The sequence below is a fragment of the Aotus nancymaae genome, unplaced genomic scaffold (assembly GCF_030222135.1).
Source record: "Aotus nancymaae isolate 86718 unplaced genomic scaffold, 86718_ANA_hifiasm-v0.15.2.pri h1tg000030l, whole genome shotgun sequence".
NCBI lineage: Eukaryota > Metazoa > Chordata > Mammalia > Primates > Aotidae > Aotus > Aotus nancymaae.
Genome location: NW_026988443.1, coordinates 22517034 through 22542204, shown reverse-complemented (window position 1 = coordinate 22542204; position 25171 = coordinate 22517034). Strand labels below are relative to the sequence as shown.

Here is a 25171-nt window from a genome sequence, read left to right as displayed (position 1 = left end):
GGGCTTCTGAGAGGCTAGCTGGGAGTGCTGCTTCAGCAGTTTCTCCCTGCAACAGGTATTCAGAGTTGGGGCTGAAGTGGGAGGGTGAGACATGAGAGAGACAATGGGTCAAGGTGGCTTTTGTCGCCCAGCCAACTAGTAAACTAATTAAAACAATTTAAACTGTTAAGAAAATTTTTGTGGTTTTATTGTATCATGAGGCATTGAAACATCTGAACAAATCAACATCTGGGCGGTGAGGCAGCTGCTTTCTCCTTCACGTCTTTGGGTTACTAGAGCAACTTGTCAGTAGATTAAAAAAAAAAAGGACAACCTTTTGCATTACTTAAGTCTTTCCAAGGCATGCGCTGGTACAACACAAACTTCTCCCGTCAGATGCAACTAGTCTAGCGTCCAAACATCATGCACAACACCTTGGTGGCAGCAGCGCACTGCGCCCACTCCCGCCGCGGCCCTGCTCATTTGTGCATGATATTTGGAGCATCTGGAGGAGTGGGAATAGTATTGGGAAGAGGAGGGAGGAGGAAACAGCGTTGAGTGCCTGGCTGAGAGGTCAGCCGAAGTTGTGCAGGGCGAGCCTGAACATGTCATTGGTGCAAACCCAAGCATCGTTGATGTTCTTTAATAGGAACATCTGGTGGAACCCCATGATGGGGTCTTCATCCGCCTGTGAGGAGAGAGAAGAGAAGAGGATTCAGTAAGGGAATCAAGGAACAGGAAGAGAGTTCAGTAGTAGGGGAACAGAGCAAAACAATGTGGACTTTGGGATCAGGCCCTACTGTCCTGAACTCAAATCCTAGTATAGCCAAGGGGTACTTGTGAATATGAACTGATATAATGTATGAAGCAATGCCCTGGGCACATGAAAGCCAACAGTCAGCCACACCTACTGCTATGTGTGCTTAAACTACACAATAATTCACCCTTAGCTACAGCAAAGAGCAGAGGATGCGTATGCCTCCAAGCACGTATCTCTGGGCACAAGTGATCACAATTCTGAAATGAATCCCATAGTATTTACTAAATAACTTAGAGTATCAAAAGAACTGCAAACAATCTTGGAAACATAGGTTCACCATCTGATGATGTCTCCTGTCATGTAATAAACAGTATTTTCAATGAAAAAAAAAAAAAAGGCAAGAAACCTGAAGCTAAACTGCAGAAATCCAGAATGAAGCCTAGTTGAAACAGGCTTAGCTAACCAGCACTGACTCTAACATCACCTGCTTTCTGGGAGTTATCCTCAGGAAGGAAATAATCAGTTGTTTCGGAGCTCCAATTTGGAGAGAATCACCAAAAAGAAACTGAAGCCAGGTGGGAAGGAGCAGTGCTTACTACCCCAGCCTGAGAAAGTGGGCGCTGAGCTCCCTACAGAGACCTCCTGAATTCTGTGCCTTTTTAGGCACAGGCTCTGAGCAGGACATCTTGGAGAGGCAGGAGAAACTGAAAGGAAAGTCCAGGCCAGAAGGCAGGTGTCTCTGCGTCCACTGCAGAGGCCTACAGGACCACCTACATACCCATTCTGGACTCAGGAAGCCCTGCCCCAGCTAGCCTAGAGATAGTGAGTGTGTGACCATGTTATCATGAGACACAAGTCCAGGCCGAGGGGCAGCCAATTTGTCCTGCTTTTTTTTGGGAAGAAGGAGCTTTTTGAAAACAGAATCTGGCTTTAATATGCTGAAACACAACAGGTGCTTGGAGAGTTCTTGGGGGATCTGAGGGACCACAGGAAGTCTTTGAGAGTAAGAGGATTTGAGAAGGGAAAAGGAAAATGCAAAGAGAAATAGGAGTTCCAGGCCGGGCAGGGTGGCTCACCCCTATAATCCCAGCACTTTGGGAGGCCAAGGCAGGCGGATCACCTGAGGTCAGGAGTTCAAGACCAGCCTGGCCAACACTGTGAAACCACCTCTACTAAACATACAAAAAATTGGGGGCAGGGAAAAAAGGAAAAAAATAAAAAGAAAAAATAAAAAAATAAAAACAATTAGCCGGGCATGGTGGCAGGCGCCTGTAACCCTAGCTACTCGGGAGGCTGAGGCAGGAGAATCACATGAACTCGGGAGGCGGAGGTTTCGGTGAGCTGAGATTGCGCCATTGCACTCTAACCTGGGCAACAAGAGCAAGACTCCATCTCAAAAACAAAGAAAAAAAGAAAACTAGGAGTTCCAGGAATCTGCTTTGCTCAGCAGGTAAGGAGCCATCAGCCAGCCTGAGGAGTGGCAGCAAGGGCTGCAGTAGGGGACTGCCTCTCAGCACCCAGCTGGCCTGTCCACTTTGACCTTGGGGCAGAGTAGGAGCCTAGTGGCTTGGTATCCCAGTCCCATCCTGTTCCTATACCTCTCCCTTTTCCAGATAACAGCTCTAGACCAGTGTCTGCCAATAGGATGTTCTCCAGTCACAAAAATGTTCTATATGGCTAGTACAACTGAAGAAGTATGTTTTAATTTTATTTAATCTTGACTAATGTAACTTAAAAATTGCAACCTACATGTGGCTAATGCCTAGTGTATTGAACTACGCAGCTCTAGACAGTCTTTTTTTCGGGGTGTCCCTAGATAAGCAGGTCACATCCACGGGGAAAGCAGGGGCACAGGGCTCTCCCTCTGCGGCAGCACCATTACCTTAAGCTGGCCCACAACCATGCTGATGATGCAGCTATCTGGCGTGGGCTGATGGTCCTGCGCCGTGATGCTGTGCTGGATTTTCTGGAATGGAAGGCTCTGCAAGACAGAGAGTAGGAAGTGGGACAACCAAGGCCAGGAATGGGAAAAGAGCCACCTGCACCCTGGCTTTCACCCCTACTTACAGACAACTTCTCCACAATGGCAGCTTTCCCCTGGAACTGTTGTCCTTCCCACGTAAGGCATGACGCGTCAATCTGAAAAACGCATAGGAAACCCCAGGGTTGGGGCCTAAGAGCACAAGTAACTCCAAGGCCCTGGAAAGACTCTGAAAAGGGCCTTGCTTGGAGAAATGTGGCCACATTTCAGTTTCCCTGTCTGTAAAGAGGGGAACTGAGTATAGTCACCAAATTTATACGGTCAACCTCTTCAATTATACCCCATTGTCCCATGGGTCTAGGCTCTGAAAGACTATTTAATAAAATATACTTCCCATTTGTATTTAAAAAGTTATATGGGGCCGAGAGTGGTGGCTCATGCCTGTAATCCCAGCATGTTGGGAGGCTGAGGCAGGCGGATCACCAGGTCAGGAGATTGAGACCATCCTGGCCAACTTGGTGAAACCCTGTCTCTACTAAAAATACAAAAATTAGCCAGGTGTTGTGGCACAAGCCTGTAGTCCCAGTACTCAGGAGGCTGAGGCAGGAGAATCGCTTGAACTGGGGAGGCAGAGGTTGCAGTGAGCTGAGATCACGCCACTGCAATCCAGCCTGGGCAACAGAGTGAGACTCCGTCTCAAAAAAAAAGTCATATGCATAGGCCCCGGGGGGCTATATGTGGCCTGAGCTCAGCCATCCTGCTGTGTGGTCAGTGTTGGTCCCAAAAAGTCATCAGAAATATGGCCAGGCACAGTGGCTCATGCCTGTAATCCCAGCACTTGGGAGGCCGAGGCTGGGGTCAGGAGTTCCATACCAGCCTGACCAACACAGTGAAACTTTGTCTCTACTAAAAATACAAAAATTAGCCAGGCATGGTAGCACATGCCTGTAATCCCAGCTACTCAGAAGGCTGAGGCAAGAGAATCACTTGAACCGAGGAGGTGGAGGTTGCAGTGAGCTGAGATTGTGGCAATGCACTCCAGCCTGGGTGACAAAGCAGGACTCTGTCTCAAGAATAAATAAATAAATTAATTAATTAAATAAGTAAGAAAGACTGGCAGGATGCGGTGGCTCACGCCTGTAATCTCAACACTTTGGGAGGCTGAGGCAGGTGGACCATGAGGTCAGTACTAGCACGACCAACATGCTGAAACCCCATCTCTGCCAAAAATACAAAAAAAAAAAAAAATTAGCGGGGCATGGTGGCATGCGCCTGTAATCCCAGCTACTTGGGAGGCTGAGGCAGGAGAATCACTTGAACCTGGGAGGAAGAAGTTGCAGTGAGCCAAGATCATGCCACTGCACTCCAGCCTGGGTGACAGAGCAAGACTCTGTCTCAAAAATAAATAAATAAAGTAATTAGAAATAACTTGGAAAAATTCCACATTCATCACCCTCCAGGGCCCAAGCTGAGTTCCACTGTGGCCTTTCTAGCTAGCCTTCTGTATACTCATGGGGTCATGGAGAGATGAAGGCTAACAAGGCCTCCCAAGGCCTAGTTTGGGACCCTCCCCACCATCAAGAAGCAAAATCTCACATGTAACCCACTAGCTTAGCTCCCCCTCAAATCTTCCCTTCCACAGCTTTCAAGGGCAGAACTCAAAAGGGCCTCCACTATTTACTAGCTGTGACATTAGGTAAGTTATTGCTCTGATTCTGTTGCCTAACTTTCAAAGGGGTAATGTGCTGAGTATTATGAAATAATAAATATAAATTGTTCTTTTAGGACCTTGTTAACTCTCTTCTGTGGCTCAGGCCTGCTTTAAGAGATAATGAGGCCAGGTGTGGTGGCTCATGCCTGTAATCACAGCACTTTGGGAGGCCGAGGCAGGCAGATCTCTTGAGGTCAGGAGTTCCACATCAGCCTGACCAACATGGTGAAACTCCAGCTCTGCTAAAAATACAAAAATTAGCCGGTGTGGTGGTGCGCAACTGTAACCCCAGGTACTTGGGAGGCTGAGGCATAAGAATCACTTGAACCTGGGAGGTGGAGGTTGCAGTGAGCCAAAATCACAAGAATGCATTCTAGCCTGGGTGACAGAGACCGACTTTGTCTCAAAAAAAAAAAGAGAGAGAGAGAATGAGGCAGAAGTCCCAGGATCTCAGCTCAGATCACTTCAAGTTTTTAAAAACTCTAGGCTGGGTGCAGTGGCTCACACCTGTAATCCCAGCACTTTGGGAGACCAAGGTAGGCAGATCACCTGAGGTCAGGAGTTGGAGACCAGCCTGGCCAACATGGTGAAATGTCACCTCTAGTAAAAATACAAAAATTAGTCAGGCGTAGCCAGCTGCGGTGGTTCATGCCTGTAATCCCAACTTTTGGAGGGATTTGTAATCCTACTTTGGGAGGCTGAGGCAGGCAAATCACCTGAGGTCAGGAGTTCAAGACCAGCCTGGCCAACATGATGAAACCCCAGTCTCTACTAAAAAATACAAAAATTAGCCCAGCGTGGTAGTGTGCGCCAGATACTTGGAAGGCTGAGACAGAAGAATAGCTTCAAGCCAGGAGGCAGATATTGCAGTCAGCCAAGCTTGTGCCACTGCACTCCAGCCTGGGCGACAGAGTGAGACTCTGTCTCAAAAAAAAGAAAAAGGAAAAGGAAAAGTTAGTCAGGCATGATGGCAGCACCTATAGTCTCAGCTACTCCTGAGGGTGAGGCACAAGAATCACTTAAACTCAGGAGGCAGAGGTTGCAGTGAGCGAAGATCACCCCACTGCACTCCAGCCTGGGTAACAGAATGAGACTCTGTCTCAAAAAAAAAAAAAAAAAAAAATCTCTACTATGATGACAACAATCAAATAATATCTGTGCTGGAATTGGTCTTCCACTAATAAGATTCCTTTATTTTTTCCAAAATTTCTGAAGGGACCCTTACTTTTTGGAGACAGACACAGAAGACTGTGGACACAGCCCAATCGGGCTCTGAGACTGTGCCTAGATTACTCCTATCACTCCCATCCTGGGCTCACCTGCCTGATCAATCACATTTTTGCGACTGAATCTCTGTCAAGGTCAAGTACAATTTAGTTCTTGGTGTACATGAACATCATTAAAAGAGCAGCAAACAATGCCTGCATAAAAGGTTTGTCAAAGGACATATCAGCCTCCTTGGGTAACTCCATTTGTTTCCCATGAGCATTCAGCAGCTTTTGAATCCAAAAGGAAGCTGGACCCAGGCCTCCCAAAGAGCCCAGCTTTGCACTGAAGATGCTCATGGCTGCTGCCTTCAGAGGGCACCATGAGCCCTAACCTCTGCCTGTTGCTGCCCAATCCAAAACCATGTGCCATGACAATCACTAGTCACATGGAATGGCAAGCCCGGAACACCCTGCCCAGAATAGCAGGATTCCCACTCTTATAGCAGATGAAAGAATGAAAAGCATACACCAGGTAGTTAGTTGGGCCAGTCATCAGGCTCCTGTCCCATGGACAAAAGCTCAGATGGAGAGGTGTAGCCAGTCCAAATAGGGCTGCCAGAACTTGTGAACTGGACACACTGGCCCAACATCCAAATTGATCCCCTGGGGTCCTATTCTGGCCCTAGAGCTGGAAACTTACGTAAATTGCGCCTAGTTGGGTTCTATCATTATCAAATAACTGGTAATAATGTTGAATGAAGCTGGATCCAATCTGCTCCCAAATTGGCTTGTCTCCCATTCTGGAGCGTCACCCGGCCTCACAGAGACCTGCAAGACCAATAAGACAGAGAGGGAAGCATTGGTACCACAAGAGTAGGAGGTGACCAGCCACTGACCCCCACCCCTTGCTGGCCTTCCTGGAGTCCTTTGCTGAGATCTGTTCCCTCAGAGAACATGGAGAGGCCCTCGGGAACTGGTAGGACACCACTCCCAAGCCAGACTGATGCTGGGAGCCCAGAGGTAGACCAGACCCGGCCTTTCCTTTGAGTTCTTGGTTAATGAGACACATAGGTGCCAGGGTTGTGGAGCACACAGGAGGGGTGCTGAGGGTGGGTCTACAACAAAGAAAGGACAGAGCAGGCCCTTCAAAGCCCAATACGGGGAGACACTTTACGGGAGGAGATAACTCCTCCAATATCTTTCCGTGAAATCCTCTCAACAACCTGCAAGGTCAGAGTTATTGCTGTTCTTCCCACTTTACAGCCCAGAACAACTGCTATCTGTGTGTGTGTACTGTTTTGTATTACAGCTCTCAGGTCCCCAACACTGTCCCAGGGCTATGCTGACAGATGGAGGAAGACCCAGTGAGGGGTAGGAGAAGATTCTCAAGGCCCCTCTTCTGAAAAAAAAAAAGCAAGTGACCCCCTTAGTCTCATGGGGACAGCTTACAGCCCAAAGGCCAGGTGATACCTGACCTGGCCCTTTCTAGGATATTTCTTCGTTGACGGGAGTGACTTCTACCCACTTCAGAGCTGGGGATGTGAGTTCAAGGATCAGAGGGAAAGCTGAGGGTTGTGAGAAGCAGAGATGGAGGCTGTGAGGGGGAAAAGTGTCATCTCTTCACATCCTTCATCCCAGCATTGCTTTCACCCCAAGGAGCTCTCTCTCTTGGGTCTCTAAGAGGGAGGGGATATCCCCTCCCAACTAGAGACCATGGCTGTAAGGATACTGGATGGAAAACTCAAGCCCCAGAAGGGAGAGCCACTTGGGCCCCCCCCAAGTAGGGAAGCCCACGTCTCGCTGCTGCAGATCCCCTGACTACAGAGCCACGTGTTGTTCTGTGGCTGGCCCCAACTGTAGAGGAGCCCACCCGCTCTGTCCTGATAATAGGACTCTGAACCAAAGCAATGAGGAGGTGGGTTCTACCCCAGCAGACAAGCATTTGCAGTAGTGGGATCCGATGCAAGTCACTGCCCTTTTTAGGGCCTCAGCCACCTCCACTGTAAGATGGGGATGGCAACCTGACAGCACCGGTGATCGAGAAGCTTCCCTAAGGGAACGTGGTAAAGCCCCTCAGCTCAACATGGTTAAGTGCTAGCTCACTGCAGTCCCTGTGACCTCACCCAAAGCCAGAGGAGCCAGTGGGGAGGAACTGTGTAGGGAAACAGTGACAAAGCAGCCAATCTCCCACCCTGTGACCAACACCAAGCCAATGAGGGACCAGGAAGCTAAGCCAGCTTTATTTTAGGTCCCCTAGGAGGTAGTGGCAATAAAAATAGAAGCCCAGTTCTGGGATGACTAAGAAACGTCCAGGAAAATCTAAAACAAGCAGAGGAGAAAGCTTAGATCTAGTCACGCCTGCCACACAGGAACACAAGGTGTGTCCCAGTTCATACTCTCCCAAGAAACAAATCAACAAGTGAGGAAAGCACAGGACCATCATCTAGTCTTAGCTGTGGTCTTGGTCAAACTTCCAAAGGGTCAGACTCCGGCTGTAGCCATATAGAAACTTAAAAGAGTACCTAAGGCAGAACATAGCTCCTGCCTCTGGCATTTCTGCCCCTTCCACCCTGGTACTTGCTATGCTTAGTCATTTAATGTGCCCTGACCCTGCTGCAGCTTCCAAGATGCCATACCCAGTGCTTAAGAGCTCTGAGGGTAGGGGAAAAGCTGGAGGAATGGGTAAGGGCCATGTCTCCTTCTACCCTTGGCTCACAGCAAAGTTGGGCAGTCCTCAGAAAGCGTATGCCAACCAGAAGAAACAGCATCAGCAAATGTTTCGGGGCATGAAAATGGTCTCGTTCTGTCCCCCAGGTTGGGGTGCAGTGGCGCCATCTCAGCTCCCTGTAGCCTGGACCTCCAGGACTCAAGCAATCTTCCCACTTCCACCTCCCAAGGAGCTGGGACTCCAGACAAGCACCACCATGCCTGGCTGCTTTTTGTATTTTCTGTAGAGATCAGGCTTTGCCATATTGCTCAGACTGGTCTTAAACTCCTGAACTCAAATGATCCACAGCTTGGCCTCCCAAAGTGCTGGGATTACAGGCATGCACCACCACGCCCAGCCTGTGATAACTTGCTGATACAAAAACTCCTTGACTGAAGTAGTGGTAGAGGCAAAAGGGGTGGAGGGGTAAAGGAAGGAAAGGACCCTTTGGCCTGGTAGAGCAGGGCAGAGTGGAGAAGAGTAATCTCTCTGAGGAATAGGACAGATCAGGGGCTCCCAGAAAATGAGAAGTAACCTTCAAAACTAAGTGGATTGAGGCCTGCTTCACCATCTTGTGTTTATTTCTGTGTAGTGATCACAACAGCCACAGGGTCAGACTCACTGTCATCCAGTGATGTCAATGGGTCTTGCCCTAAGTTCATCTGTTACATCAGTGCTGACACTGGGTCCTCTGGTCAAGGCCCATCTCTTCTTTCTGCTAACTGCATCCCTGAGCTCAAAACCACAAAGCTGACCATACTCCTCCCGTACAACACCCTTGCTTTTGGCTTAAAGGTCAAACTTCTAAGCTTCACAGGTGACCATCCACACTCATCCCCATCTCCCTAGCCATTTTCTCCTACCTCGATCTAGCTACACACACAGACATACCAGAATCTGCTGAGAGCCTGCTCACCATGTTTTTTTGTTTTTTTTTTGTTTTTTGTTTTTTTTTTCCCTTTGAGACAGTTCCCCTCTTGTTGCCCAAGCTGGAGTGCAATGGCACGATCTCGGCTCACTGCAACCTCCACCTCCGGGGTTCAACCAATTCTCCTGCCTCAGCCTCCTGAGTAGCTGGGATTATAGGTGCACACCACCAGGCCTGGCTAATTTTTTCTTTTTCTTTTTTTTTTTTTTTTTTGAGACAGAGTTTCGCTCTTGTTGCCCAGGCTGGAGTGCAATGGCGCGATCTTGGCTCACCGCAACCTCCGCCTCCTGAGTTCAAGCAATTCTCCTGCCTCAGCCTCCTGAGTAGCTAGGATTACAGGCGTGCTCCACCATGCCCAGCTAATTTTTTGCATTTTTAGTAGAGATGGGGTTTCACCATGTTAACCGGGATGGCCTCGATCTCTTGACCTCATGATCCACCTGCCTCAGCCTCCCAAAGTGCTGGGATTACAGGTGTGAGCCACCGCGCCCGGCTAATTTTTTCTATTTTTAGTAGAAACAGGGTTTCACCATGTTAACAAGGCTGGTCTCAAACTCCTGATCTCAGGTGATCCACCGGCCTCAGTCTCCCAAAGTATTGGGACTACAGGCGTGAGCCACCACGCCTGGCCCTCATGCCTGGCCCTCACAGTGTTTTGTGCACAGGCAAGTTGCCTCCTGCAATCTCCACCCTTCCCACATCTGCTCAGTCAATTCTGCTCTTCATCCAAGTTACCACTGAGACTCCACCTAATTGCGAACTCCTTCTCAGATTCAAATTTTGACGCCCCCACCCACACGTGCAAACTCCTACCAACGCACCCAGGCCCTACTCCACTACCTGAGAGCACTGTGGTTCTGGGCTGTGAGGGTTCTGGTGTGGTTTTTGCCACACACACACCCCCACCCACCGAAACCCTGTCTCCCAGCACAGAACATGGCACAACAAACAAGAACTTACAGTTTCTGACTCCAAACCTCCCACCAAACTTTCAAGTCATGGATAGGAGGAAGCGCTCGAGTCCAAAAAAAAAAAAAAACAAGAGTGCATAGCCCCTCTCCTATCTCTATGCAACACGGGACAGGGGTCCAGGACAGGGGTCTAGGACAGACTGTGAGGATGTTCCCCAGAATAGCCAGCAAGTCCTGATCTGTCTAAACATTTACTGTGCAAATAACAGGCTGGAAAGAAACAAAAAAGCATGGGCTCAGAGGCAGCCTCACATTAGATGGGGGACTGACCATCACGACAGCTTCTCCTACAGCTCTTGTGAGAGGTCCACTGACCACCCCATCTCCTGCTTCACCCCAACAGTCCACAGGCTGACTGAGGCCAGGCTCCTTGAAAAGTAGAAAAGACTCTGATGATCGTTTACCCACTGAACACCAGCCTTCACTGACACCTTGGTCTCCGTGAGTGCAAAGACCCTCTAAGAATGTCTCAGCAACTGTGGCCCTCTCCCAACACATTTGCACAGAGACAGAGATGTCACAGCCTTGTGAATAATTTTTGGTTGTTCAGCCATAGATCCCAGCTTAAAACTTCTAACCCAGGAGATCCCATTAGACAACAGGAAAACTCCATTTTATCCTCCAATTTTAAGTGTTTCTGAGAACAAAACTCAAAATAACAGTTTCTGGCTGTGGACACTTCATTTTCTTTTTTTTTCTTAATTTTTTTGAGATGGAGTTCCACTCTGGTCACCCAGGCTGGAGTGCAATGGTGTGATCTCAGCTCCCTGCAACCTCTACCTCCGGGTAGCTGGGATTACAGGCATGCACCACCATGCCCGGCTAACTTTTGTATTTTTAGTAGAGACAGGGTTTCACCATGTTGGCCAGGCTAGTCTTGAAATCCTGACCTCAAGTGATCCACCTGCCTCGGCCTCCCAAGTAAGAAATGTAATGTACTTACATTACTCCTGTAATGTAAGTACATTACAGGTGTGAGCCACTGCGCCCAGCCACTTCATTTTCACTAATGCATATTAGGCATAGAAATGTGCAAAAAGGCCAGGCACGGTGGCTCACGCCTGTAATCCCTGCACTTTGGGAGGCTGAGGCGGGCGGATCCCGAGGTCAAGAGATCAAAACCATCCTGGACAACATGGTGAAACCACATCTCTACTAAAAGTACAAAAATTAGTTGGCCATGTTGGTGCGCACCTGTAGTCCCAGCTGCTGAGGCAGGAGAATCGCTTGAACCCGGGAGGTGAAGGCTGCAGTGAGCTGGGATTGTGCCACTGCACTCCAGCCTGGCAACAAGAGCGAGACTCTGTCTCAAAAAAAAAAAAGAAAAGAAATGTGCAAAGAGCCTATATGCACTTGTTTGTAATCACACTCTGTGAGTCAATCCCCAAGTCAGAGATGACCAAAAGGAGATTCAGTGAGATTAGCCAACTCCAACTTGCTCTAGGTCAGCAGCTCATAGATAGTGGAATTGAACTGACCACATTTGGAGGTCTCTCCAGAGTCAGGACTCCTAGTGACAAGTTGGGCCTGGAGACAAAAACAGACCACATCAGTGAGAGCACTGCTCTGAGCTTGTGTATCTTAGAGAAGGGCAAGCCAGTCCTAAACCAGGGCTTCCACCTCCAAACAAAGGCCTCAGGCAGAAGACTTCCACATCAAATCCAGAGTCCAAACCACAGGAGTTTTCATGGAGGATGATGTCAGTTTTCTCAAACCTTCAAAGTCACCACCCTGTTCTACCATCTCAGCAAATCAGACAGAGATCCTAGCCTAGCTAGACTTGAGGGAGAAGAGTGATAGGGAAGAAAATGTCACTCCTTCCAGACAGACACACAGAAAGATTCTCACATGTCTGAAGGCTCACTGCTGAGGCCCACAGGGAATGCCAGCAGATTTGCATGGCCTGCAGCGAGGGGCCTGAAATTGGTATGAGTCGTGGCTATCTCCACACATGCTATCAGCATGGCCAAAAACACAGTCCTGAAGCACAGCCTGGAAAGGACTCCTCCAACCAGGAGACTGACAGCCAGTCTCACTTAAACCCCTCAGGACCAAACCCCTCAGGCATGGTAGCTCACATCTGTAATCTCAGCACTTTGGGAGGCTCAAACAGAAGGATCAATTGAGTCCAGGAGTTCCAGACAAGCCTCAGCAACAAAGTCCCATATCCACAAAAAATTTAAAAAATTAGCCAGGCATTGGTCAGGCACAGTGGCTCATGCCTGTAATCCCAGCACTTTGGGAGGCCGAGGTGGGCGGATCACGAGGTCAGGAGTTCAAGACCAGCTTGGCCAGCATGGTGAAACCCCATCTCTACTGAAAATACAAAAAATTAGGGGGGCATGGTGGCATGCACCTGTAATCCCAGCTACTTGGGAGGCTGGGCAGGAGAACTGCTTGAACCAGGGAGGCAAAGGTTGCAGTGAGCCGAGATCACACCACTGCACTCCAGCCTGGGTGACAGAGTGAGATTAGAAGCTGAAAAAAAAAGAGTGACAGGACAAGACTCTGCCTCAGAACAAACAGGCTGGGCATGGTGGCTCATGCCTGTAATCCCAGAACTTTAGGAGGCCGAGGCAGGTGGATCACCTAAGGTCAGGAGTTCAAGGCCAGCCTGGCCAACATAGGTGAAACCCCGCCTCTACTACAAATACAATAAATTAGCCAGCCTCGGTAGTATACACCTTTAATCCTAGCTACCCGTGAGACTGAGTCAGGAGAATTGCTTGAACCCGAGAGATGGAGTTTGCAGTGAGCCAAGAACGTCCCACTGTACTCCAGCCTGGGCAACAGAGTGAGACTCTGTTTAAAAAAAAAAAAAAGCCAGGCGCAGTGGTTCACGCCTGTAATCCCAGCACTTTGGGAGGCCAAGGTGGATGAATCACCTGAGGTCAGGAGTTCGAGACCAGCCTGGGAAACACGGTGAAACCCCATCTCTACTAAAAATACAAAAATCAGCTGGGTGTGGTGCCATGTGCCTGTAATCCCGGCTACTTGAGAGGCTGAGGCAGGAGAATTGCTTGAACCCAAGAGACGGAGGTTGCAGTGAGCCAAGAACATCCCACTGTACTCCAGCCTGGACCACAGGGACTCTGTCTCAAAAAAAATAAAAACAAAACAAAACAAAAACAAACAAGTAAAGAAAAAAACCCTTGGAGCCAGAGCATAAAAAGTGTCTTGTGGATGTGGTGGCTCATGCCTGTAATCATGACTGTAATCCCTCGGACAGCCTGGGAGTCCAAGGCAGGAGAACTGCTTAAGCCCAGGAGTTTGAGACCAGCCTGGGCAACACAGTGAGACCTCATATCTATAGGAAAAAAAAAAAAAAAAAGCTGGACATGGTGGCATGTGCCTGTAGCCCCAGCTACTCAGGAGGCTGAGGTGGGAAGATGGCTTGAGCCAGGGAGATGAGACCTTGCACAAAAAAAAAGTGTCCTGAGGGCAGAGCAGCAAGCGACCAGACAGAAAGACACTGCCAGGTGCCAGTCTTTCAGGAAAAACTGCCCCCACTGATTTTATGGTCTGAGGAGGGATGCTATGTATTCTGTCCCATGGCCCTTCAATGACTTCCCATGGCACCTGGAACAAAGTCTCAACCACTTACCCTGTCTTCAAGGCCCTAGGTGACCTGGCCCTCCTAGCTGTCCAACCTCATCTCTTACCACTCCCTCCCCTCCTCTGCAGTCACACCAGGCACTTTGCTCTGTCTGGAACATGCTGAGTCTGTTCTCACCCCAGGGCTTTGAAACTGTTGCTCCTTCTATCTGGACCACTCTACTCCCTAGACCTTCAGTGTGTCACAGATGTGCCAGCTCGAATGTCATCTCGTCCACCTCCCCTGACCACTCGGTCTAAAGTAGCTGTCTAGTGACCGGGTACAGTGGCTCACGCCTGTAATTCCAGCACTTTGGGAAGCTGAGCAGGAGGATCACTTGAGGTCAGGACTTCGAGACCAGCCTGGTCAACATGGCAAAACCCCGTCTTTACTAAAAATACAAAAATTAGTCAGCAGTGGTGGCGCATGCCTATAATCCCAGCTACTCGGGAGACTGAGGTGGTAGAATCACTTGAACCTGGGAGGCAGAGATTGTAGTGAGCCGAGATCATGCTACTGCACTCCAGCCTGGGCAACCGAGCGAGACTCTGTCTCAATTAAAACATAAATAAATAAAGTAGCTGTCTAGTTACCCATTTTACCTCCTATATTGTTTTCTTAGCACTTACCATTGCACAACATTTTCACATTTTTGTATTTGTTTATGGTCTGTCTCCCTGACCAAGCACCCCTAGTTATCCCTGTTCCCATGGTACCTGGCCCAGCTCTCAATAACTATTTGTTGACTAAGTACATGAGTGTGTCAGAGCCTGGGCTGAGAGGCCAGCCCTTCTTCTCTGAAGGAGTGAGTTCTGGGCAAACTCCACTCAAGTGGCCTAGTGACCCACTTCCCCTCCACCCACATCTCCTGTCCAAGCTGTGAGGAAACAATTCTTTGTTGTCCACCCAGCTGTCTATGGCATGTGGCAAGTGGGGCTTGGCCCCAATACTCTCTCACGCCCAAGGTCCTAGTGACCTGAGGGACAGCTGTGGCTGAACAGCAGGCACAGCCACACCCTCAAAGACCTGGCCTCTAGCCTGCTCCACCTCTCCCTTGTTATGTGACCCTCTGACTCTGTCCCATCATCAGTAATTGTAGGGTGTTAGGAGAAAATAAACAGATTCTGAGAGGAAGACCCAGGTGTAAGAAGTTAGCATGGGTTCCTAGGTGAATACCAGGTGAACAGCTAGGAAGAAGGTGGGTACCACCCACACCATGGAGCAGGCCTAGAACCAGGAAAGGAACCTGCCTGACCCACCATTCCCCTGCCTGAAGGATGAAGTAAATCAGCCCAGATGGCTGACCAGGACAGAATCCTTTCCTAGGGCTGTCACCTTAGGTCTAGGTGCCCACGACACCCTAAAGGCCCCTTCCTCCTCTTCTGCCTGCAGGGAGAGTTCTAGAGCCACTGCGCTGCCCTGGATGGCCCAGCTGAATCCTGAGACCTGCATTCTGGTCTCTCTGCTCTGCACTTACTGCCTATGTAACCTCCCTTGCCCCAGTGACTCAGAAGACCTCTGGGGCCCCAGTCCTTCTACACAGCTCCCATCCGTGAACTAAGCCTCAGGCCATGAACTTGTTTGGTCAGGTAAACATGGACTTGGATCTCCTAGTGGGGCTTGAGACCCCAAGTGACCACTCCTGTGGCCTGACCAACACTGTTGTGACACACTGAGACTGAGAAGAGCAGGGAATAAAGGGATGACCATAGAGTCAAGAGGGTGGTGGAGGGAACGCCTCCTGTGAGTCAAACACTTCTGTGTTCTCTCACTTGAGTCTCACAACAAGCCCTGTGAAGCTGGTATGATTATCTTCACTTTATAGACAAGGAAACAAAGACTCCAAAAGGTTAAGAAAGAATTTAAGGCCGGGCGCAGTGGCTCATGCCTGTAATCCCAGCACTTTGGGAGGCCAAGGTGGGCAGATCACTCAAGGTCGGGAATTTGAGACCAGCCTGACCAACATGAAGAAACCCCGTCTCTACTGAAAATACAAAACTAGCTGGGTGTGATGGCGCATGCCTATAATCCCAGCTACTCGGGAGGCTGAGGCAGGAGAATCGCTGGAACCCGGGAGGCGGAGGCTGCAGTGAGCAGAGATCATGCCATTGCACTCCAGCCTGGGCAACAAGAGTGAAACTCCGTCTCAAAAAAAGAAAAAAGAAAGAATTTAAGACCACAAAAGTTCACTGGCATAACCAGCATTAGAATATCCACAAAAACTGGCCAAGATGGGGCCGGGCACAGTGGCTCACGCCTGTAATCCCAGCACTTTGGGAAGCCAAGGCGTGTGGATCACCTTAAGTTAGGAGTTCAAGACCAGACTGGCCAACATGATGAAACCCCATCTCAACTAAAAATACAAAAAATTAGCCATGCGTGGCAGGCACCTGTAATCCCAGCTGCTTAGGATGCTGAGGCAGGAGAATTGCTTGAACCTGGGAGGCAGAGGTTGCAGTGAGCAAGGATTGTGCCACTGCACTCCAGCCTAGACAACAAGAGCAAAACTCCAACTCAAAAAAAAAAAAAAAAAAAAAAACTGGGCCAGGTGTGGTGGCTCACACCTGTAATCCCAGCACTTTGGGAGGCCAAGATGGGAGAATCATGAGGTTAGGAGTTCAAGACCAGCCTGGCCAATATAGTGAAACCGTTTCTCTATTAAAAACACAATAATTATTATGGTTTGATGATTCCCATGATAAAAAAAATAAAATAAATAAAAACACAATAATTAGCCAGGCGTGGTGCCGAATGCCTGTAGTCCCAGCTACTCAGGAGGCTGAGGCAGAAGAATCACTTAAACCCAGGAAGTGGAGGTTACAGTGAACCGAGATCGCGCCACTGCACTCCAGCCTGGGCAATAGAGCAAGACCCCATCTCAAAAATAAAATTAGCCAGGCGAGCTGGCAGGCACCCGTAAATCCCAGCTACTCAGGAGGCTGAGGCAGAGAATTGCTTGAACTGGGGAGGCGGAGGTTGCAGTGAGCCAAGATGGCACCACTGCACTCCAGCCTGGGTGACAGAACAAGACTGTGTCTCAAAAAACAAAAACAAAACTGGCTGAGATGGGGAACAGCTGAGAGCCAATGTGGAGTAGCAAAAAGCACCTCAGTCACAAAATCAGGTGGCACAAGAACGTGTCCATACACCTGTCCTCTCGCTTCAAGGATGTCCAGATTGGTGACATCGTCACAGTGGTGAATGCCGACCCTTGAGCAAGACGGTGCACTTCAAGGTGCTCAAGGTCACCAAGGCCTCCAGTACCAAGAAGTAGTTCCATAAGTTCTGAGGCCGGACGTCTGCCCGCTCCCCACAATGAAATGAAATTATTTTCTCAATCCCCTGACCCCCAACAAAAAAAAATCAGGTGGCAAAGAATGGAGCCCAGGCCTTGTCTTCCCTTATGAAATCAGCAAGCTCCACAAGCCTAACGACGACGGAAGAACCTGAGCACCTACTCAGCAGATCAAAGCAGGTTTACACCTTAGGGACAACAGAGAATTTGCATTATCCTAGTCCTGAAACCACCTGCAAGTGGAACCAGTATCTCCACACAGAGCTCCTTCCTGAGCAGCAAGCTTTCCAATTCCCACGGGGAGACCCACTGGCTCTGACAGAATCATCCAAGGCTTTAGAAACAAATATTCCAGGCCAGGTGCAGTGGCTCATGCCTGTAATCCTAGCACTTTGGGAGGCCAAGGCGGGTGGATCACCTGAGGTCAGGAGTTTAAGACCAGCCTGGCCATCATGGTGAAACCCCATCTGAAAAAAAAAAAAGAAACAAACATTCCAGAATTTCCCCAGTTTACTGATGACACTGGGCAAACAACCTTCAGAAACCCCTCTCTCATGAGGAGGGTTCCCCATCCCTATAGTGCCCCTGTCTCCAGCCTGGGGGCTTTAGGGAACTGGCACACAGCAGGTACAGCAACAAATGAGTACCGCCCAAGACAGTGAAAAGAAGTGTTCAGCCATTGGTCAGCTGGCAGCAGGAGCCCTGGGGCCCATAGGCAGGCTACCCTGGGCCTTGTGTCCCTCTCCCTTGGCCACTAAGACATGTCCCCAGCCACACCCAGACCCAAGCAAGACATTCTACCCAGGAGGGCACACTCCAGCTGACAGGGCGAGGAAAAAGAGGGTGAATAAGATCTTATGGACTAGAAGTCACTCCAGGGATAATCCATACACTGCTGGCTCCCCGAGGGAGGGACTCAAGAATTCCTGCCATGTATGATGAAAGGAAGAGAGAATCACACAATCTCAAAGCCAAGCAAGGGGTAGCCAACTCAAATTGAACTCCAAACACACAAACATCATTTTCAAATGCCTCATCAAAACATCAATTAAAAAAAGAAAAAGAAGAAAAAAAAGCCCAGGACCCAGCACAAGGTTCAGCTCAACCTCAGCTTAAAGAAATCCTGGCTGAGCAGTGGCTCAAGCCTTTAATCCCAACACTTTGGGAGGCTGAGCGGGGTGGATCACGAGATCAGGAGTTCAAGACCAGCCTGGCCAAGATGGCGAAACCCCGTCTCTAGTAAAGGTACAAAAAAATTAGCTGGGCGTGGTGGTGGACGCCTGTAATCCCAGATACTCGGAAGACTCGTGAGATTCCCAGGTACTGTGAAGACAGCCAGCAGATCCCTGGGGGACTCAAAGGGAGCAAGCTCTAGAAGCCAGCAGCTAGACTGAACAACTACAGCAATGTGGAGTGGTGACAGACTCACTCAAAGGACCCCAAACCTTCCTGAGCCCAGTTGTCGTGAGTGTACCTCCCTCTGCAGTTCCTGCCAGGCACTGGAGGGGAGGGTGGGCCTACTAACAGCCTCTTCTCTTTGGTGCTCTAATCATTCAGAAGCTCCCTAGGTTAAAAAAAAAAAAAAAAAAAAAAAAGCTCACGCCTGTAATCCCAGCACTTTGGGAGGCTGAGGCAGGTGGATCACCTGAGGTCAGGAATTCGAGACCAGCCTGGCCAACATGGCGAAACCCCATCTCTACTAGAAATACAAAAATTAGCTGGGTATTATGACAAGCACCTATAATCCCAGCTACTCCGGAGGCTGATGCAGGAGAATTTCTTGAACCTGGGGTTGGAGGTTGCAGTGGGCCAAGATTGTGCCACTTCACCCCAGCCTGGGAGGGGGGAAAAAAAAAAGATACTAATGTTTCATTAAGGGAATCCTAGTTTTTTTCTGGAGACAGGGTCTTACTAAAGTGTCCCCAGGCTAGAGTGCAGTAGCATGATCATGGCTCATGGAAAACTTGACCTCCTACAGTCTCTTGAGTAGCTAGGACTACAGGTATATGACACCACAACCACACTGGCTATTTTTTTCTTTGTCTTTTGTAGAAACGTTGACAAGGCTGGTTTTGAACTCCTGGCCTCAGGTGAAACTCCAGCTTTGGAGCTGGTGCTATATTGTAAAATTTTTGATACAAAGTGGCTTCTACTTCTGAAATTTGAAAATTCTGTATTTTTTTGAGACAGAGTCTCGTGGTGCAATCTGGACTCACTGCAACCTCTGCCTCCCGGGTTCAAGCAATTCTCCTGCCTCAGCCTCCTGGGTAGCACCCAGCCTGTTCTGTGTCTCTTTTAAGTAATCCTTCCCCTCCCAACCCACCAACTGCAAAGACAGCAGAATAAAGCAAAACATGGCTCAGAGAGAAGAGATAGGCTCGGCCAGGACCTGTGGCTCACACATGTAATCCTAGTACTCCAGGAGGCTGAGGTGAGTGGATCACTTGAGAAGTTCAAGACCAGCCTGGCCAATATAGTGAAACCCCATCTCTACTAAAAATATAAAAATTAGCCAGGTGTGGTGGTGGGCACTTATAATCCCAGCTACTAGGGAGGCTAAGACAGGAGAATCACTTGAACCCAGGAGGTAGAGGTTGCAGTGAGCCAGGATGGCACCACTGCACTCCACCCTGGGAAACAGCGAAAGACTCTGTCTCAAAAAAAAAAAGTGAAGGGCAGATAGGTTCCTATACATCAAGGGACATAATTTTGAGCCAATTGAGAACTGAGGCATCCTGATATCCTGCCTCATCCTTGTGCAGCCATATCCCAACCACGGCATGCCAGCTCCCACTTCAAGTCAGCCCTACGTGAACAGAGGATGCAGATAGATCCTGGAGAACCTCAAAGCACTCCTCTTATATCTGAGACCTAGATGACCTGCCAAGTTCTAGAAAGGTTAACGAATTCTCAGGATCAGGATGCCTAGCAATGGCTAGCTGACCTCAGACAAAGAAGTTACAGGGAACTTCTACAGGTTGGAATGAGAGGGAGAGACCTGAATTCCTCTACTCTTGAGCAACCTTGGAGAAGGAACAGTATCTTTTTGACCCTGAAGAAAACCCTTGTGATCACTGGACAATTGTTCACATCTGTATTCCCAGCACTTTGGAAGGTTGAGGTGGGAGTATCACTTGAACTCAGGAGTTTGAGACCAGCCTGGACAACATATGGAGATCCTATCACTATAAAAAAAAAAAAAAAAAAAATTAGCAGGGCATAGGAATGCATACCTGTAGTCCCAGCTACTTGGGAGACTGAGGTGGGAGGATTACTTGAGCCAAGGAAGTCAAGGCTATAGTCGGCCATGGCTGAGTCACTGCACACCAGCCTGGGGGACAAAGCAGTATCTAGTCTCAAAAAAACAAAAAGACGCCAGGCATGGTGGCCTGTAATCCCAGCATTCTGAAAGGCCAAGGTGGGTGGATCACCTGAGGTCAGGAGTTCAACCAGCCTGACCAATATAGTGAAAGCCCATCTCTACTGAAAATACAAAAATTAGCAGGGTGTGGTGGCCTGAGCCTGTAGTCCCAGCCACTGGGGAGGCTCAGTCAGGAGAATTGTGTGAACCCAGGAGGTAGAGGTTGCGGTGAGCCAAGATCACACTACAGGAACTCCAGCCTGGGTGACAGAGCGAGACTGTCAGGGGCAGGGGGAGGGGGACAAAAAATAAAAACTCTCATGATCAAGCCACCCAGGGCCATGAAATATGCAAAGTAAGCCACAGCCGTAAGCCAGCTCACCTGAAATCTGTGTCCTAGAAAGCACCAATTGAGATAATCTACAGAGTCTTGAAATAACTGCTTCTGGGCTGGGCGTGGTGGCTCACACCTGTAATCCAAGCACTTTGGAGGCCAAGGCGGGTGGATCACCTGAGATCGGGAGTTCAAGACCAGCCTGACCAATATTGTGAAACTCTGTCTTTAAAAAAAAAAAAAGAAAGAAAGAACTGCTTCTAGTTCTAGATTTCACCTCATTATCCTGTGGGTAGTCCCTCCTTATTGCCCAGCTCCACTGGCAAAGTGGGCCTCTCCTGAGCCTCCTGGATGAACTTGACTTCCATGCTCTCATGGGCCAGGATGTGGACTAGGAAAGTTAAATCCAGAGAGAAGACAGGGCCTGGTGAGATCTGAGCAGCATCCTTGCCTGTTCTTCCTGACCAGGGAGAATGACTAGGCAGAACAATTCATATACAAGAAAACTTCTAAGTCAAGAGTATTTGGAAGAAGTGACGGGAAAAATATTACCCTGAGGAAATATTGAAGGAGGAAGAAAAAAAAAGGCAGGGGCATTGGCTTTCTTCACCTTGGGTCTCAATCAGCCCTTCTAAGAGCCCTGATATTCTGCTTGCTGCTGAGGCCAGGGCTGCAGAGACTGAGCTGCTGCTGCCGCCTTTTTTTTTTCCTTTTTTTTTTTTTTAAAGAGTCTTGTTCTGTTGTCCAGGCTGGAGTGCAATGGCGAGATCTCGGCTTACTGCAACCTTCGCCTCCCAGGTTCAAGTGATTCTCCTGCCTCAGGCCTCCCAAGTAGCTGGGATTATAGGCACCTGCAATCATGCCCAGCTTGTCTTTTTTTTTGTATTTTTAGTAGAGATGGGGTTTCGCCATGTTGGCCAGGCTGGTCTCGAACTCCTGAACTCAGGTGATTAGCCCACCTCAACCTCCCAAAGTGCTGGGATTACAGGGGTGAGCCACCGCGCCCGGCCTGACCTGCTTCTTTAGTCTCTACAAAGACTGTGGCTCAGAGGAATCTGTGCTTTACATGCCATCTCTCCCTCAAGTCCAAGGGCTTCTCTGGACTGTTCCTTAATTTATCATCTCTCAATAAGAAGTGCTTTTACAAAGGCTGCCAGGATGGTACTCTCTGGTCAAAGATAACCCTTCTCTCAGAATTCGGTAGGTTCTCTGACGGCATCATTAAGAGCAATTTCATAAAGCAACCAGGTTCCTGCCTGTTTATAGGCAGCTCCAGATTCTGGGAAGTGAGCATGCAAGTGAGGGGAAGCCAGACTTTCTGCAGCTTCCAGCCCTAGTTCTGCCACCCAGGCTTCGCAAGGGCCCCACAAAGTCTGAAATCTACGTGCCTCACCCCAAGGCACCTTCCAGCTCAGGTTCTTGTTTAGCACTAGGCTCAAGAACATCAGCCCTGAATTCTACCTCCCCCTGCATTACGTCCCACCTTATCATCCCATTCTTATGAAGTCACCCTCTCCTGCGGGACAATTCTATGTTGCCGCTGGGCCTGGTCACTGATAGAGGAGTGCGTCGGCTGGGCCTACCCGCCAGGGGCCGCCTCACCCCATCAGGCCCACATCCTCCAAGAAGACTAGCCAGGGGTAAAGTCTCACGTGGAATACCCTCCCGACTCATATTCCCTGACCCTGTCCTCCCTGCGAGAACTCTAGTATGGGCTCCAGAGAAGGAGCAGTAAGGTTTCGTACACTTCCAAGGGGCAAACAAGCAGGGGGCGTTCACCTACACCCCGGCCGGGCTATGGTAGGGTCCCAAGCCCCGGCTGCGGCAGGCGGGCGCCCTTACCCATGCTGACTCTGGAGCGGCCGGGTGGCGCTGCCCATCCCCGGATCCTTCGTAGGTGAGTAGCAAGACGTGGGGCTGGGACCTGCCCGCTAGCCAGCCTGCAGAGCTTGCGGGGCTCGCGCAGGCCGGGCCAGGCCAGACGGGGCGGGGCCCTAAGGCCCCATCCGGATGGTTCCGAATAGAGAAAAAGGCCCGGCCTTGGCGCAGACCGGTGCACCAGCCACCGGCACGGTACCGCCCAGATAGGCGCCTGGCTGGCTTTCTCTGCGTTCCCCCCGGCCGCCGCCTCACAGGACCGGCGGGAGGCGGAGCCGCGCGCGACACATGGCCCGGGCCCCGCGCGGCTTCGGGCTGCCGGGGGGGAAGAGGAGGGGCCGCCCGGGGACTCTCAGCGGAGCCTCCCGGCAGCCCGGAGAGCGGCTCCTGCGGCCCAGCCCCCGCCCCGGCGTGCTAGCCCCGACACTCACCCGAGGGGCTGGCACGATGGCGGCAGCGGCGGCGGCGGCAATCCAGCGCGGTCTGCGACCGACTGTCCCTTCCCCCCTGCCTTCCCTCGCCCGCCCCGCTGCACTCTGGGAGACGCAGTCCCACCGCCCCCTCTTCCGGCAGGAGCGCGCCGAAAGAAAACTACAATTCCCGGTGTGCTATGCGCGGAGGCCCAGACACCGCCCGCAGTGCAGGAGGTGAGGCTAAGCCAGGGAGGGAGGCTGCCGGGGCAAGCCCCTGAGAATTGTGGTCTAGCGGAAGCCTCTGGAACACTGGAGGTTGGCGCCAGGCTAGGGTTAGGGCTCAGTTGTCGCCAGGTCTCAGCTGGCTCGGCCCCGCCTAGGCTGTGCACCGGGGTGGGGGTTGGCCCCGCCTCCGTGGGAGCCCGGCCCGGCCCCAAGCTGGCCCAGCTGCCCCTCCCTGGGCCCCTGGGCTGTTTCCGCTCACGATACCCCCTCCCTTTGGTGCTATGGCTATGGCTTCTGCTCTTCGTAGCTGTGTGGCCTTAACCAGCTCGGGCGGAACCCATAGCTCCTGCAGTCCCAACATTCGTGCGCGTGCCCCTGCGACAGTCGGGTCCAAAGCTGATTTCAAGCAGGCTAGGCTGTTCTTGGACCGAAGACTCAGATGTCCCTCAGGTGGTGCTTGGCTGGAGAAAAGGTTACTCTCAAAATTCTACAGTCAGGGGTCCCCAAAACATTCTGTAAGGTTTTTTTGCAGCAGGCAGAGCAGCTAAGTGTTTCATTTTTATTAATAAAGAGAAATAACTGACTTACCCAGTTTCCCTGTGATTTAAGTGACCAGATTGTAAATAGTTCTCTTCCTACCCATTGCCCTTTCCTTTCAACGCCCAATTCATTGTTTCCTTGGTAACACAAACATTTGAGGTAAGGCCAGTCTCTAGGTCAGGCCTGTGCTTGGCAGAGATCTGCAGCCAACCTGGAGTATCACAGGTAACGGAAATGGCTACAAGGCCTCTCCAGGCAACTCCTGGCCTTCCCTCCGGGCTGGAGATCTCTCAGTACTCCTGTTCTTCCAGAAGAGTTTTGCACCTTTACCCACCTCCAGGCCACCCCTCCAAGGGATGGCTAGAAGACCGGACCACACTTGTTTTTTAAATCTCAGGTCTGTCAACACTACACTTTGCCTGACAAGATGCTTATTACTCAGCTAGTGAGAACTCTGCATTGCCTCGCTTGTACATCTGCCATCTGGGATCCCCCATGCTCTGTAAACTGTCTTCTCCCTAAGAAGCCAAAACACTGCCCATAACCTCCAGTCACCAGGAAGGGTCCAGGGAGTACTGCTGAGAGGCTCGAGAGAGCCAATGGAGAAAGACCAGAAGTCCCTTCAACAAACAGGAGTTCAAGGATACACTGAAGAGCATGGCTGGAGCCTGGAAAAGGCCTCAGTCCATGGAAGGAAACCAGGAAGATGTGAGTGGCCCAACAGAGGCAACAAAGGGCACTGCTGTGCTTCCACCACCTGATTAGCAGCCAGAGCTAACCCTAGGAAGACAGAGAGCCAGTCCATCCCCCAACAAGGCACACATACAACCTATGTTTCACCCCTTCTTCCCCACCAGACTTGTTTCCCAACTCAGTGCTAAGGGACTAGAAGGAAAACAGAGGCTTGAGTTTTAGGAACATCCCAGCACATCCCCACAGGCAAGTCCCCAGGCAGATGGCTTTGTCCTAAGCAACAAAGAGAAGGGAGTCCTACTTTATGGGGTCAGAAGTCTCCATTTGTGCCCTCCTACCCACATTTAAAGGCACTCACTTTTAGACATTGGGTTTGAGCTGATTACTTGGAGCTATAGACAAAAAAACGTCATCTTGCCCCTTCAATATCCAATCTAAAAGAAAATGAGTCAAGGGATCACACCTCCAAACTCCTTAATGCCATCTGTGGATACAGATCTGTCACACTGAAGATGTACCAAGGCCAAGGTATCTATACAAGATTCCTTGTGCCTGAAGCAGCCCTGGCTAGCTCCAGCTGTGGTCTCACTGG

The 25171-nt window shown here is 50.1% G+C and overlaps 1 protein-coding gene across 2 annotated transcripts; it reads right to left on the bottom strand.

The window, feature by feature from the left end:
- Positions 1-163: 163 nt before the first annotated feature.
- On the bottom strand, positions 164-23226 carry NUTF2 (nuclear transport factor 2). 2 transcript variants are annotated; one of them, XM_012468180.2, is made up of 5 exons: positions 23140-23226; positions 6340-6467; positions 2807-2878; positions 2622-2720; positions 164-667 (listed from the first exon to the last, which is right to left on the bottom strand). In XM_012468180.2, exons 2-5 carry the CDS (start codon positions 6436-6438, stop codon positions 554-556), a joined length of 384 nt encoding a protein of 127 aa, XP_012323603.1. In that variant the 5' UTR covers positions 6439-6467; positions 23140-23226; the 3' UTR covers positions 164-553. The 2 variants fall into 2 exon arrangements, with proteins under 2 accessions (XP_012323603.1, XP_012323605.1); XM_012468182.2 differs by lacking the exon at positions 23140-23226 and adding an exon at positions 22673-22743.
- Positions 23227-25171: the final 1945 nt, after the last annotated feature.

Bases quoted from the DNA above. Each gene is read 5' to 3' on its own strand.
- NUTF2 (XM_012468180.2), bottom strand. From the start codon at position 6,438: ATGGGAGACAAGCCAATTTGGGAGCAGATTGGATCCAGCTTCATTCAA. The intron at 2,721-2,806 runs GTAAGTAGGGGT...TCTGTCTTGCAG, and splicing joins CCATTGTGGAGAAGTTGTCT to AGCCTTCCATTCCAGAAAAT. The intron at 668-2,621 runs GTAATGGTGCTG...CTCTCCTCACAG, and splicing joins TGGTTGTGGGCCAGCTTAAG to GCGGATGAAGACCCCATCAT.